This window comes from Acipenser ruthenus, unplaced genomic scaffold (genome assembly GCF_902713425.1).
Source record: "Acipenser ruthenus unplaced genomic scaffold, fAciRut3.2 maternal haplotype, whole genome shotgun sequence".
In the NCBI taxonomy this organism is placed as follows: domain Eukaryota; kingdom Metazoa; phylum Chordata; class Actinopteri; order Acipenseriformes; family Acipenseridae; genus Acipenser; species Acipenser ruthenus.
In genome coordinates this window covers 62,297-73,547 of record NW_026707931.1, presented here as the reverse complement: position 1 = coordinate 73,547, position 11,251 = coordinate 62,297, and the positions used below count along the sequence as shown (strand labels likewise).

Below are 11,251 nucleotides of genomic sequence, written 5' to 3'. Positions count from 1 at the left end.
ACCTTTATCAAGGTTTTTTTTTCTTCTCCTTAATCGTACAGAATGTAAATGTTAACCCTTTGCATTCCCTTACTGTAACAGGATCCCAACTTCAGTTTTACACTGCAACGTTTTCCCTGGGATCTCTAATATTATTATTAGTAGTAGTGGCAAGACACCTTTATCTACAATGAACACAACACCATACTTTATTACACTTTGCTGTGCTTTTATAAGGGTTAGTTTATCCTGTTTTTAAATATGCTTTACCAGACCTATCTGTGCTTTACAATGCTTCCCTATGCTTTACCAGACCTCTCTGTGCTTTACAATGCTTCCCTATGCTTTACCAGACCTCTCTGTGCTTTACAATGCTTCCCTATGCTTTACCAGACCTCTCTCTGCTTTACAATGCTTCCCTATGCTTTACCAGACCTCTGTGTGCTTTACAATGCTTCCCTATGCTTTACCAGACCTCTCTGTGCTTTACAATGCTTCCCTGTGCTTTACCAGACCTCTCTGTGCTTTACAATGCTTCCCTATGCTTTACCAGACCTCTCTGAGCTTTACAATGCTTCCCTATGCTTTACCAGACCTCTCTGTGCTTTACAATGCTTCCCTATGCTTTACCAGACCTCTCTGTGTTTTACAATGCTTCCCTATGCTTTACCAGACCTCTCTGTGCTTTACAATGCTTCCCTATGCTTTACCATGCTTACACTGTGCTGTATCACACTGTGCAGTGCTTTTCCGATGGGAATCTCTTGTAAGAGTGTCTCTGTGGTTCTCTCCCCAGCTCGGACGGCCGATGCCCCAGCTCCCAGGCCCTTAGCTCGGGCCGGCGTTGTCTCTGCGCTCCGATCCGGCAATGGGGGACCAAGCCGCCCTGGCAAGACCCGACTCCGGGATCGGGCACACCCCGAACTCTTTCTCTTTTTACTACCAGCACGGCGGCGCGCCCAGCGGGCTTCCCACCCAGGGCTACGGGCAACTGGGAACGGGCCTGGAGCGGGACCCCGGGGCCAGCTCCCCTTCCTCCCAGTACACGCTGGAAACCAGCAGCCCCGGCGCCAAAGACAGGCCGTTCTCCTGGGGCCTCTCCTTGAGCACCAGCCCGGCGGGAGAGGAGGATCCAGCGACGGGGTCCCGGAACGGGTTCGGTTCCGGGGGCTTTCAGAAACTGGACTCCTTTTCCGAGGCGTTCGCCGGCAGCCGTTTGGCCGCCCAGCTGGCGTCGCCCCCCGCAGGCTTAGCGGGGAACTGCGGCTTGAGGCAACCGGGTTGCGTTCAGAAGAGGGGGCAGTTCGGGGGGCAACAAGCATTGGCGTACCCCCCCCAGCAGCAGCAGCAGCAGCAGCAGCAAGCACAGGGGATGCAGTACGGCTACCTGCAACAGCCAGTCCTGCACCAGACGCAGCCCCGCGCATTCCCGCAGCCTGCAGCCGTGCATTACCAGCTGCAGGAGCAGTGGTCGCATTACTGCGGGAGAGCCACGCAAGCCTCCCACGGCCACGCAGGGGAGCAGGGCTGCAGGACTGTCTATCCAGCCCAGATTCAAGGGAAGGTGTCTGCGGTCTACTGCAGCCCCGGGGCAGGCAGTGCTGCAGCCGGGCAGCTCCTGTACTCCCAGGAGCCCGGCTACCCCCAGCAGGAGACGAGGAGGGAGAGAGCGGAGCATGAGGGCTTCAGGACCACAGGTACAGCCTCGGAGGAGGAGGAGCGACGGGGCGACGTTCTCATTAGTATCGCTGTTTCGTTATATAAATCGATCACTTTATTTGATATCTGATTGGTGGGGGGGTTGACTTCAATGCAATTTAAAAGTAAATGTCTTTATAATATACAGCACTAGACCCTGATATTGATGCGATCCAGCCCTCTGAAATGTCTTTATAATATAAAGCGCTAGACCCTGATATTGATGCGATCCAGCCCTCTGAAATGTCTTTATAATATACAGCACTAGACCCAGATATTGATGCGATCCAGCCCTCTGAAATGTCTTTATAATATACAGCACTAGACCCTGATATTGATGTGATCCAGCCCTCTGAAATGTCTTTATAATATACAGCACTAGACCCTGATATTGATGCGATCCAGCCCTCTGAAATGTCTTTATAATATACAGCACTAGACCCTGATATTGATGCGATCCAGCCCTCTGAAATGTCTTTATAATATACAGCACTAGACCCTGATATTGATGCGATCCAGCCCTCTGAAATGTCTTTATAATATATAGCACTAGACCCTGATATTGATGCGATCCAGCCCTCTGAAATGTCTTTATAATATACAGCACTAGACCCTGATATTGATGCGATCCAGCCCTCTGAAATGTCTTTATAATATATAGCACTAGACCCTGATATTGATGCGATCCAGCCCTCTGAAATGTCTTTATAATATATAGCACTAGACCCTGATATTGATGCGATCCAGCCCTCTGAAATGTCTTTATAATATACAGCACTAGACCCTGATATTGATGCGATCCAGCCCTCTGAAATGTCTTTGTAATATACAGTAGATCAACACTGTCTTCAGTCCATCACTGGCTCCTCCTCCATCCATTACCCACGATCCTGTGTGGTCGGGCACCAGACCTCCTTCGAGACCGAAGAGGAGCTCCTCCCTTCCGACCCGGGCGACCCCTGCAGCCAGGGTCTGTATTGGCAACAGGTGGGTGCAATACTGATGCTGACAGATAGGGGGCAGACTTGCACAACAATGCACTGCTAGTGGGCATGAGACTGCAAATAAAACTCCCATGGGTAAAAAAAGGGTAAGACTCTCAGAATCTCTTCTCTTCTCTCTCTCTCTCTCTCTCTCTCTCAGGAGGATGGAGAGAGGACTGCCACGGCCTCCTACCTGCATCCTGCCCCCTTCAGCCCCTTCCTGGGACCCTACAGGCTGGCTCAGGGGCCCCCCAGGCAGGGCAGCCAGACCGGCCGTGCATCCGTCCAGACACCCCTGGGACTGGAGATCAAACAGGAGGTGGGAGCGACTCAATCACCCATTCCACTGAACAATAAAATCTATGAATAAAATCATGCTGGATCCTGTTCTTACTCTCCCTCCAGGAATCCACCGGCAGCCCCCAGACCCCCGTCTACAACGGCGCTCCGTACCCCAGTCACCTCCGTCAGGACACGGCCGTTCTGGAGGACCGGTTCGCTCCCAGTGCCTCCCAGTCCTCCCATTACACACCTCCCCCCATGCTCAACCCCCTGCGCAGAGGGACCGGGCTGTTTGCGAACCTCGCGCCACTCCCCTCCACGAGGCAGGACCCTCTGAACCCATATCGTGAGTACACAATGCCCAAACGCTGGTCTGCTTGACTCTGTCTCTTCTAGTTTCAATAATCACACTGATGAAGGCACTGGAGCCCAAACGCTGGTCTGCTTGACTCGGTCTCTTCTAGTTTCAATAATCACACTGATGAAGGCACTGGAGCCCAAACGCTGGTCTGCTTGACTCGGTCTCTTCTAGTTTCAATAATCACACTGATGAAGGCACTGGAGCCCAAACGCTGGTCTGCTTGACTCGGTCTCTTCTAGTTTCAATAATCACACTCATGAAGGCACTGGAGCCCAAACGCTGGTCTGCTTGACTCGGTCTCTTCTAGTTTCAATAATCACACTGATGAAGGCACTGGAGCCCAAACGCTGGTCTGCTTGACTCGGTCTCTTCTAGTTTCAATGATCACACTGATGAAGGCACTAGAGCCGAAATGCTGGTCTGCTTGACTCAGATGTGAATGATCAGGGTGCTGGCTGATCAACTCAAACCCTACGTTTCCTGTAGTTTTCCTTCATAGAGGAGTGAATGGGTTAACAGCCAAACCTGATGTCTAAATGGACTGATTTTCCGCTTGTTTCCAGATCCCCAGGACTGCATGTTTGATGAGGACCCCTCTCTCCACACTGTCCCCATCAGGCTCCCGTGAGTACTGCTCTCAGATCAAGCTGTTTCATAGAGGTTTGGATTTGGGCAATTATTATTTCTACAACCACGTATGTAAATGTAAAGCACAAAGAAGTCTGGTAAAGCATAGGGAAGCATTGTAAAGCACAGAGAGGTCTGGTAAAGCATAGGGAAGCATTGTAAAGCACAGAGAGGTCTGGTAAAGCATAGGGAAGCATTGTAAAGCACAGAGAGGTCTGGTAAAGCATAGGGAAGCATTGTAAAGCACAGAGAGGACTGGTAAAGCATGGGGAAGCATTGTAAAGCACAGAGAGGACTGGTAAAGCATATCAATAAACATGGCAAACCACGGTAAACTATGATAGCATGGGGGGAAAACTGAAAAAAACTGCTAAATTTGTTCGTTAACTTTTGTAAGGGTTGGGTGTTTGTGTTCCGCAGGCAGATCAACATTGGTCCACAGTTCCAAGCCTCTCTCCCGGAGCTGAGGGAGGGTCAGGGATCCTTGAGAGGGGAGGAGGAGGAGTCAGGCAGGGTGGAGTGGGCGTGGCACGAGGAGGAGGAGCCTGACAGGGCGGAGCAGGCGTGGCACGAGGAGGAGGAGGCGGAGCCAGACAGGGCGGAGCTGGTGTGGCAGCCCTGGACAGAGCTGCAGGACAGCGCCAGGGAGCAGACACGAGGTAGGACAAAGGACTATGACTGAGATGCGGCTGCGTTGCTTCTATGTGGGCAGTGGACAAGGTTTTATTGCCTGGGAAAAAGGGTTGTAAAATGGACAGGACTGACCACAAGCTGACCTGGTAGAAGCAGGTCACACGATAAGCCAGCGGCTAAGCTTTGCAAAGGGGTGAAGCGACTGTATAAGACAGCAGGCGCTCAGAGGCGCGTCAGAGAAGCAGGCCAGTCCTCTCCTGACCACTGACCAGCACACGCCTGTGCTTCACTGTAACTATGCATGATAACTGTGGAGTTATGTGCGAGTCCACAGGCCTTTGAAATATTTTTGCACAGTATTATTATTATTATTATTATTATTATTTATTTCTTAGCAGACACCCTTATCCAGGGCGACTTACAATTGTTACAAGATATCACATTATTTTTACATACAATTACCCATTTATACAGTTGGGTTTTTACTGGAGCAATCTAGGTAAAGTACCTTGCTCAAGGGTACAGCAGCAGTGTCCCCCCACCTGGGATTGAACCCACGACCCTCCGGTCAAGAGTCCAGAGCCCTGACCACTACTCCACAGTATAATCCTAACCCTTTTCTGATTGTATGCTTACATATAGACTTTACATTGAGCATCTCTGATTACTGTGTATTCACTTAGTAAATGCACGTTGCATAACTCCAAAGTGACGACTTCAGTCAATCGGATTGATTGTGCAAGCGAACGATTCTGCGTTTTTTTTTCTTAAATTTTTTAATTTTGATTCCTCCGCAGTTGAAGACCTCCTCAATCTCGCCTGCTCCGGCTGTCTGCCTGGAGGTGGGACGAACCGAGAGCTAGCCCTGCACTGCCTGTCCCAAACCAGGGGGGACGTCCTGGTGAGTGCAAGACCCCCCTCCCCCTCTCCCCTCCCCCCATTGTAACCCAGCGCTGCCCTGTAACATCTGTGTGAGTCGCCTGGGATAAAGCAGACGTCTGCCAAAGACATAAATAATAATAATAATAATAATAATAATAATAATAATTGAAGGGTTTATTTCCTTGTCCAGGAGCAGCTGGTATCATTATATAGTCCAAGATTAGTGTATATATACATATGTATGTATCTATATCTCAGACCTGTTGGGAGCTCCCAGTGTTCTCCTGCGCTGTCTCAATCTGGTCTCCATGCTTCTCTCTCTGAACTCCTCCCAGGCTGCACTGGAGGTGATCCTCCTGGGGACCCCTTTCACACAGAGACCACCCTCGCTGACGGACTATCATTACACAGGTGAGGGGGGGAGAGTAGGGGGGGGTGCAAGGTATTGTTGCACTTTTAACAGACCTCTCTGTGCTTTACAATGCTTCCCTATGCTTTACCAGACCTCTCTGTGCTTTACAATGCTTCCCTATGCTTTACCAGACCTCTCTGTGCTTTACAATGCTTCCCTATGCTTCACCAGACCTCTCTGTGCTTTACAATGCTTCCCTATGCTTTACCAGACCTCTCTGTGCTTTACAATGCTTCCCTATGCTTTACCAGACCTCTCTGTGCTTTACAATGCTTCCCTATGCTTTACCAGACCTCTCTGTGCTTTACAATGCTTACCTATGCTTTACCACACCTCTCTGTGCTTTACAATGCTTCCCTATGCTTTACCACACCTCTCTGTGCTTTACAATGCTTCCCTATGCTTTACCAGACCTCTCTGTGCTTTACAATGCTTCCCTATGCTTTACCAGACCTCTCTGTGCTTTACAATGCTTCCCTATGCTTTACCAGACCTCTCTGTGCTTTACAATGCTTCCCTATGCTTTACCAGACCTCTCTGTGCTTTACAATGCTTCCCTATGCTTTACCAGACCTCTCTGTGCTTTACAATGCTTCCCTATGCTTTACCAGACCTCTCTGTGCTTTACAATGCTTCCCTATGCTTTACCAGACCTCTCTGTGCTTTACAATGCTTCCCTATGCTTTACCAGACCTCTCTGTGCTTTACAATGCTTCCCTATGCTTTACCAGACCTCTCTGTGCTTTACAATGCTTCCCTATGCTTCACCAGACCTCTCTGTGCTTTACAATGCTTCCCTATGCTTTACCAGACCTCTCTGTGCTTTACAATGCTTCCCTATGCTTTACCAGACCTCTCTGTGCTTTACAATGCTTCCCTATGCTTTACCAGACCTCTCTGTGCTTTACAATGCTTCCCTATGCTTTACCAGACCTCTCTGTGCTTTACAATGCTTACCTATGCTTTACCACACCTCTCTGTGCTTTACAATGCTTCCCTATGCTTTACCAGACCTCTCTGTGCTTTACAATGCTTCCCTATGCTTTACCAGACCTCTCTGTGCTTTACAATGCTTCCCTATGCTTTACCAGACCTCTCTGTGCTTTACAATGCTTCCCTATGCTTTACCAGACCTCTCTGTGCTTTACAATGCTTCCCTATGCTTTACCACACCTCTCTGTGCTTTACAATGCTTCCCTATGCTTTAGCACACCTCTCTGTGCTTTACAATGCTTCCCTATGCTTTACCAGACCTCTCTGTGCTTTACAATGCTTCCCTATGCTTTACCATGCCTCTCTGTGCTTTACAATGCTTCCCTATGCTTTACCAGACCTCTCTGTGCTTTACAATGCTTCCCTATGCTTTACCAGACCTCTCTGTGCTTTACAATGCTTCCCTATGCTTTACCAGACCTCTCTGTGCTTTACAATGCTTCCCTATGCTTCACCAGACACCTCTGTGCTGTATTACACGTTGCTGTGCTTTTACCATGGGAGAGGGGAGAGAGAGGAAATGTAATGCGGTTGTATCATTATCAGGTCCTCTGTTTATATGTAATGTAATTGTTCTTCAATGGATCCTTTTCTTTTTCCTTCTGCAGGCAGTGATGTTTGGACAGCGAACGAGCGCCGGCTTTTCAACAAGGCTTTCTCAACACACAGCAAGAACTTCAGCATGATCCAGAAAACAGTAATGCATTATATTAGAAAGACATTTCAGAGGGCTGGATCGCATCGATATCAGGGTCTAGTGCTGTATATTATAAAGACATTTCAGAGGGCTGGATCACATCAATATCAGGGTCTAGTGCTGTATATTATAAAGACATTTCAGAGGGCTGGATCCCATCAATATCAGGGTCTAGTGCTGTATATTATAAAGACATTTCAGAGGGCTGGATCGCATCAATATCAGGGTCTAGAGCTGTATATTATAAAGACATTTCAGAGGGCTGGATCGCATCACTATCAGGGTCTAGCGCTGTATATTATAAAGACATTTCAGAGGGCTGGATCGCATCAATATCAGGGTCTAGTGCTGTTATAAAGACATCTCCCCTTGTTGTATTTGCAATGCCCTTGTCCTCATGTTTGCTCAGTGGATTCAGTGTTTCCTCTGTATAAATACATTCCTGTTCTGGGCTCTGCTTTGTTTTAGACGTGGTTCGGTTTCTCTCCCCTGCAGGTGAAGTCAAAGCGAGTGTCGCAGTGCGTGGAGTTTTATTATCTCTCCAGGAAAGGGCTGGAGCACCAGAAGAAACTGAGAGGAGCGCTGGAGAGAGAGGAGGGGTGGAGCGGACAGGGGTTCAAACAGGAGGCAGGGGAGAGCATGGTGAGAGAGAGAGAGAGAGAGAGAGACGCAGACACAATCGCTGTTGAGACATTCACAAGACAGACACATTGAGATACACACGGGTGCAGACAAACAGATCCAAACACACACTGAGACACACACACACACACTCGCACAGAGAGACACAAACACACACACTGAGACACACACACACACACACACTGAGACACACACTGAGACACACACACACTGAGACACACACTGAGACACACACACTGAGACACACACTGAAACACACACACACAAACACACGCTAGAATTTTTTTTCCTTTTTTTGAACGCGTGCGATTGGTATGTCTTTCCAGGTGTTCCCCTGCTCTCAGCCAATGAAAATCCAGCCTGCGGTGGAAGGGGTGGAGCCTAGCCCCCCAGTGGCCAGCAACTTCCCCTGCAAGCAGTGTGGCAAGTGAGTGCAGATGAGACTAACCAGTGGCTTGAGCGATCTCTCCACAGACTAGCAACACATATGAGACTCCCAACACTGCTGGAAATACAGAGGTTAAAGAATGTCCTCACCAAGTTTCATCACAATAAGGATGAGCAGTTTGAGACAGAAGCAAGGCAACACACCCCTCTTTATTATTTATTATTATTATTATTAGTTTATTTAGCAGACGCCTTTATCCAAGGCGACTTACAGAGACTAGGGTGTGTGAACTATGCATCAGCTGCAGAGTCACTTACAACTACGTCTCACCCGAAAGACGGAGCACAAGGAGGTGAAGTGACTTGCTCAGGGTCACACAATGAGTCAGTGGCTGAGGTGGGATTTGAACCGGGGACCTCCTGGTTACAAGCCCTTTTCTTAATAATAATAATAATAATAATAATAATAATAATAATAATCTGGGATCTCCTCCCCCTCTCTCAGGATGTTCTACAAGATCAAGAGCCGAAACGCCCACATGAAGATCCACCGCCAGCAGGAGGACTGGAGAGAGCGAGCGGGAGACAGCAGCGTTCCCAGCATCCCCAGCATCCCCACCGTCGAGTCCTTCCTGGGCCGGGCGGCTGGCCCCCTGGCTCTCTACTCCAGCCTGTGGGACAGCCGGGAGGTCCTGGAGTCTTTTGACCTGGGTGGGCCGACCCCTTGACCTGTACCAGCCTGCCCCCCCCAAACTCATGGCGGGCGAGGAGGGCAACGCTAGGGGAGCCAACGCCAAACGCCAACGCCTTCCTGCGAGCCAGGACTGGGGGCAAATATTGACAGCAGCTTAAAAAAAGTCACAGGGTTCTGAAAAAATATAGCGCGACGCGTCCCCACGCGTTGCTACAACTGTGCCCGTAGTTTCTCTTTTCACTGTTAACGTCCTGACATCTTATAACTTTAAAGTCTGTTTCAAAGCTCTTTTTAAAATGTCCGCTCTAGTGCACTGATAGAGTCAGGATTATTGCGCACCCTGTCAAACAGATAACGCAGCGATAATGATCCACGATGCGGTGTGGAACAGAAAAGAGCACTTCCTGTTATGGGCTTTTGTTTTTGGTTTTCTACCTGCAGTGATTTCGAGGACAGATCTCAAACCCCAGTGCACCGGAGCGGACATTTTGAAAAGAGCTTTGAAACAGACTTTAAGGTTATAAGCGTAAAAAGCTGTCAGGATGTGAACAATGAAAAGAAAAAACGACAGGTGTGTTATTTAAACAGGTGTAGCCACACGCGGGGGACGCGTCCCGCTGTAATTTTCTGAACCCCAAGGGAAACGTTTCCACTAGACCAAGTCTAACCATTACTGTGTAACTTTTAAAAAAATAGGAGTGTTAAAAGATATTTTGAAAATATGCAGCATGTGCCTTTTTTTTTTCAAAACCGCTAAATTTATACAAATGCGGCATCAATGTATTTTTATATAAAAAAAAAAATCTTTTTTAATGTCTAACAAGGATGAGCAATACTTGAAGATATGATTATTTTTTCTATTGTGTAAAGGTGCATAATATATATATATATATATATATATATATATATATATATATATATATATATATATATATATATATATAATAATAATAGATGGGCTTCAGTGAGTTACAGGATAATAATTCCATCTAGGGTTTCTGTGACGTCATAAACTACGAGAGCGAGGGCGGAGTTTCTAAACTGTCACAGAACCCCGAGATGGAATTGTTTTCCTGCGACTCGCTGAAGAGGCCCGTCTCTTATTTTTCATAATCCACGGATACCCCTGTGATGCTGATATTCAAGAAGACGAGGTTCAGCAGTACAGTTTTTTTTTTAAACGTCGTGTTTCAGCGCTGTACAGACGTTCAGCGTCGTTATCCGTTTCTCTGAGATACAAATGTGACAGCTTCATATCTTCTTTTCTTTCCTCAAAGCCTCCGCTCATTTCTGCTATTATAACAGCCTTGACTCGCATACAGAAGGAAACTCGTTGAGTGAAATCGCTCGCGTCGCTCGATTTTCAAGCAGAAGCAACAAGCACAGAGAAACATCACCTGTCATTGACAAACCCAGGACTGGAAGACCCAACAAGCTGTCTAACAAGGACGAGCGACACTTGAAGATGAATCTCCTTCAGGAATAGCAAGAAGACAAGCGTTGAATTGACAGCAGGACTAAGACTTTTGCACAGCAGTGTGTGTGTGTGTGTGTGTGTATATATAACCCTGGCTTGTTGACAGTGTTATGGCGGGGTTTTTATGCTGTTGTATTTTTTTATTTTTTTTATCTAGTTCCGTACATGCATTAACTATTTGGCTTTTACAAAAAACAAAACCAAAACCAAAAAACAAACAAACTATTGAACACTTTTGCTTAAAACAAAACTGTAGCATTGTTAGCATTCTCGTTACGGTGAAAATGAGGAGGTGGGGTACAATTACATGAAACTGAGATTTTTATTTTACTTAATTTGTAAAAAGCAGCTTTATTAATATATATATATGGACTAATACTTACATTCTAACTTACCAGTGCTAGATTTGAGAGCAGCTAATTCAATACAGTCTAGTATAGAGAACTCAGTGCTGTACTGGGGATCTGAGAGCAGCTAATTCAATACAGTCTAGTGTAGAGAACT

General features: G+C 47.4%; 1 protein-coding gene across 1 annotated transcript; it reads left to right on the top strand.

The window, feature by feature from the left end:
• Positions 1-782: 782 nt before the first annotated feature.
• Positions 783-10,036, top strand: LOC117398607 (uncharacterized). Its single transcript, XM_059019557.1, has 12 exons — positions 783-1,676; positions 2,510-2,664; positions 2,821-2,979; positions 3,066-3,288; positions 3,867-3,927; positions 4,351-4,589; positions 5,361-5,464; positions 5,781-5,856; positions 7,459-7,547; positions 8,043-8,189; positions 8,516-8,616; positions 9,082-10,036. The coding sequence occupies exons 1-12, from the start codon at positions 848-850 to the stop codon at positions 9,302-9,304; spliced, it is 2,406 nt and encodes an 801-aa protein (XP_058875540.1). The 5' UTR covers positions 783-847; the 3' UTR covers positions 9,305-10,036.
• Positions 10,037-11,251: the final 1,215 nt, after the last annotated feature.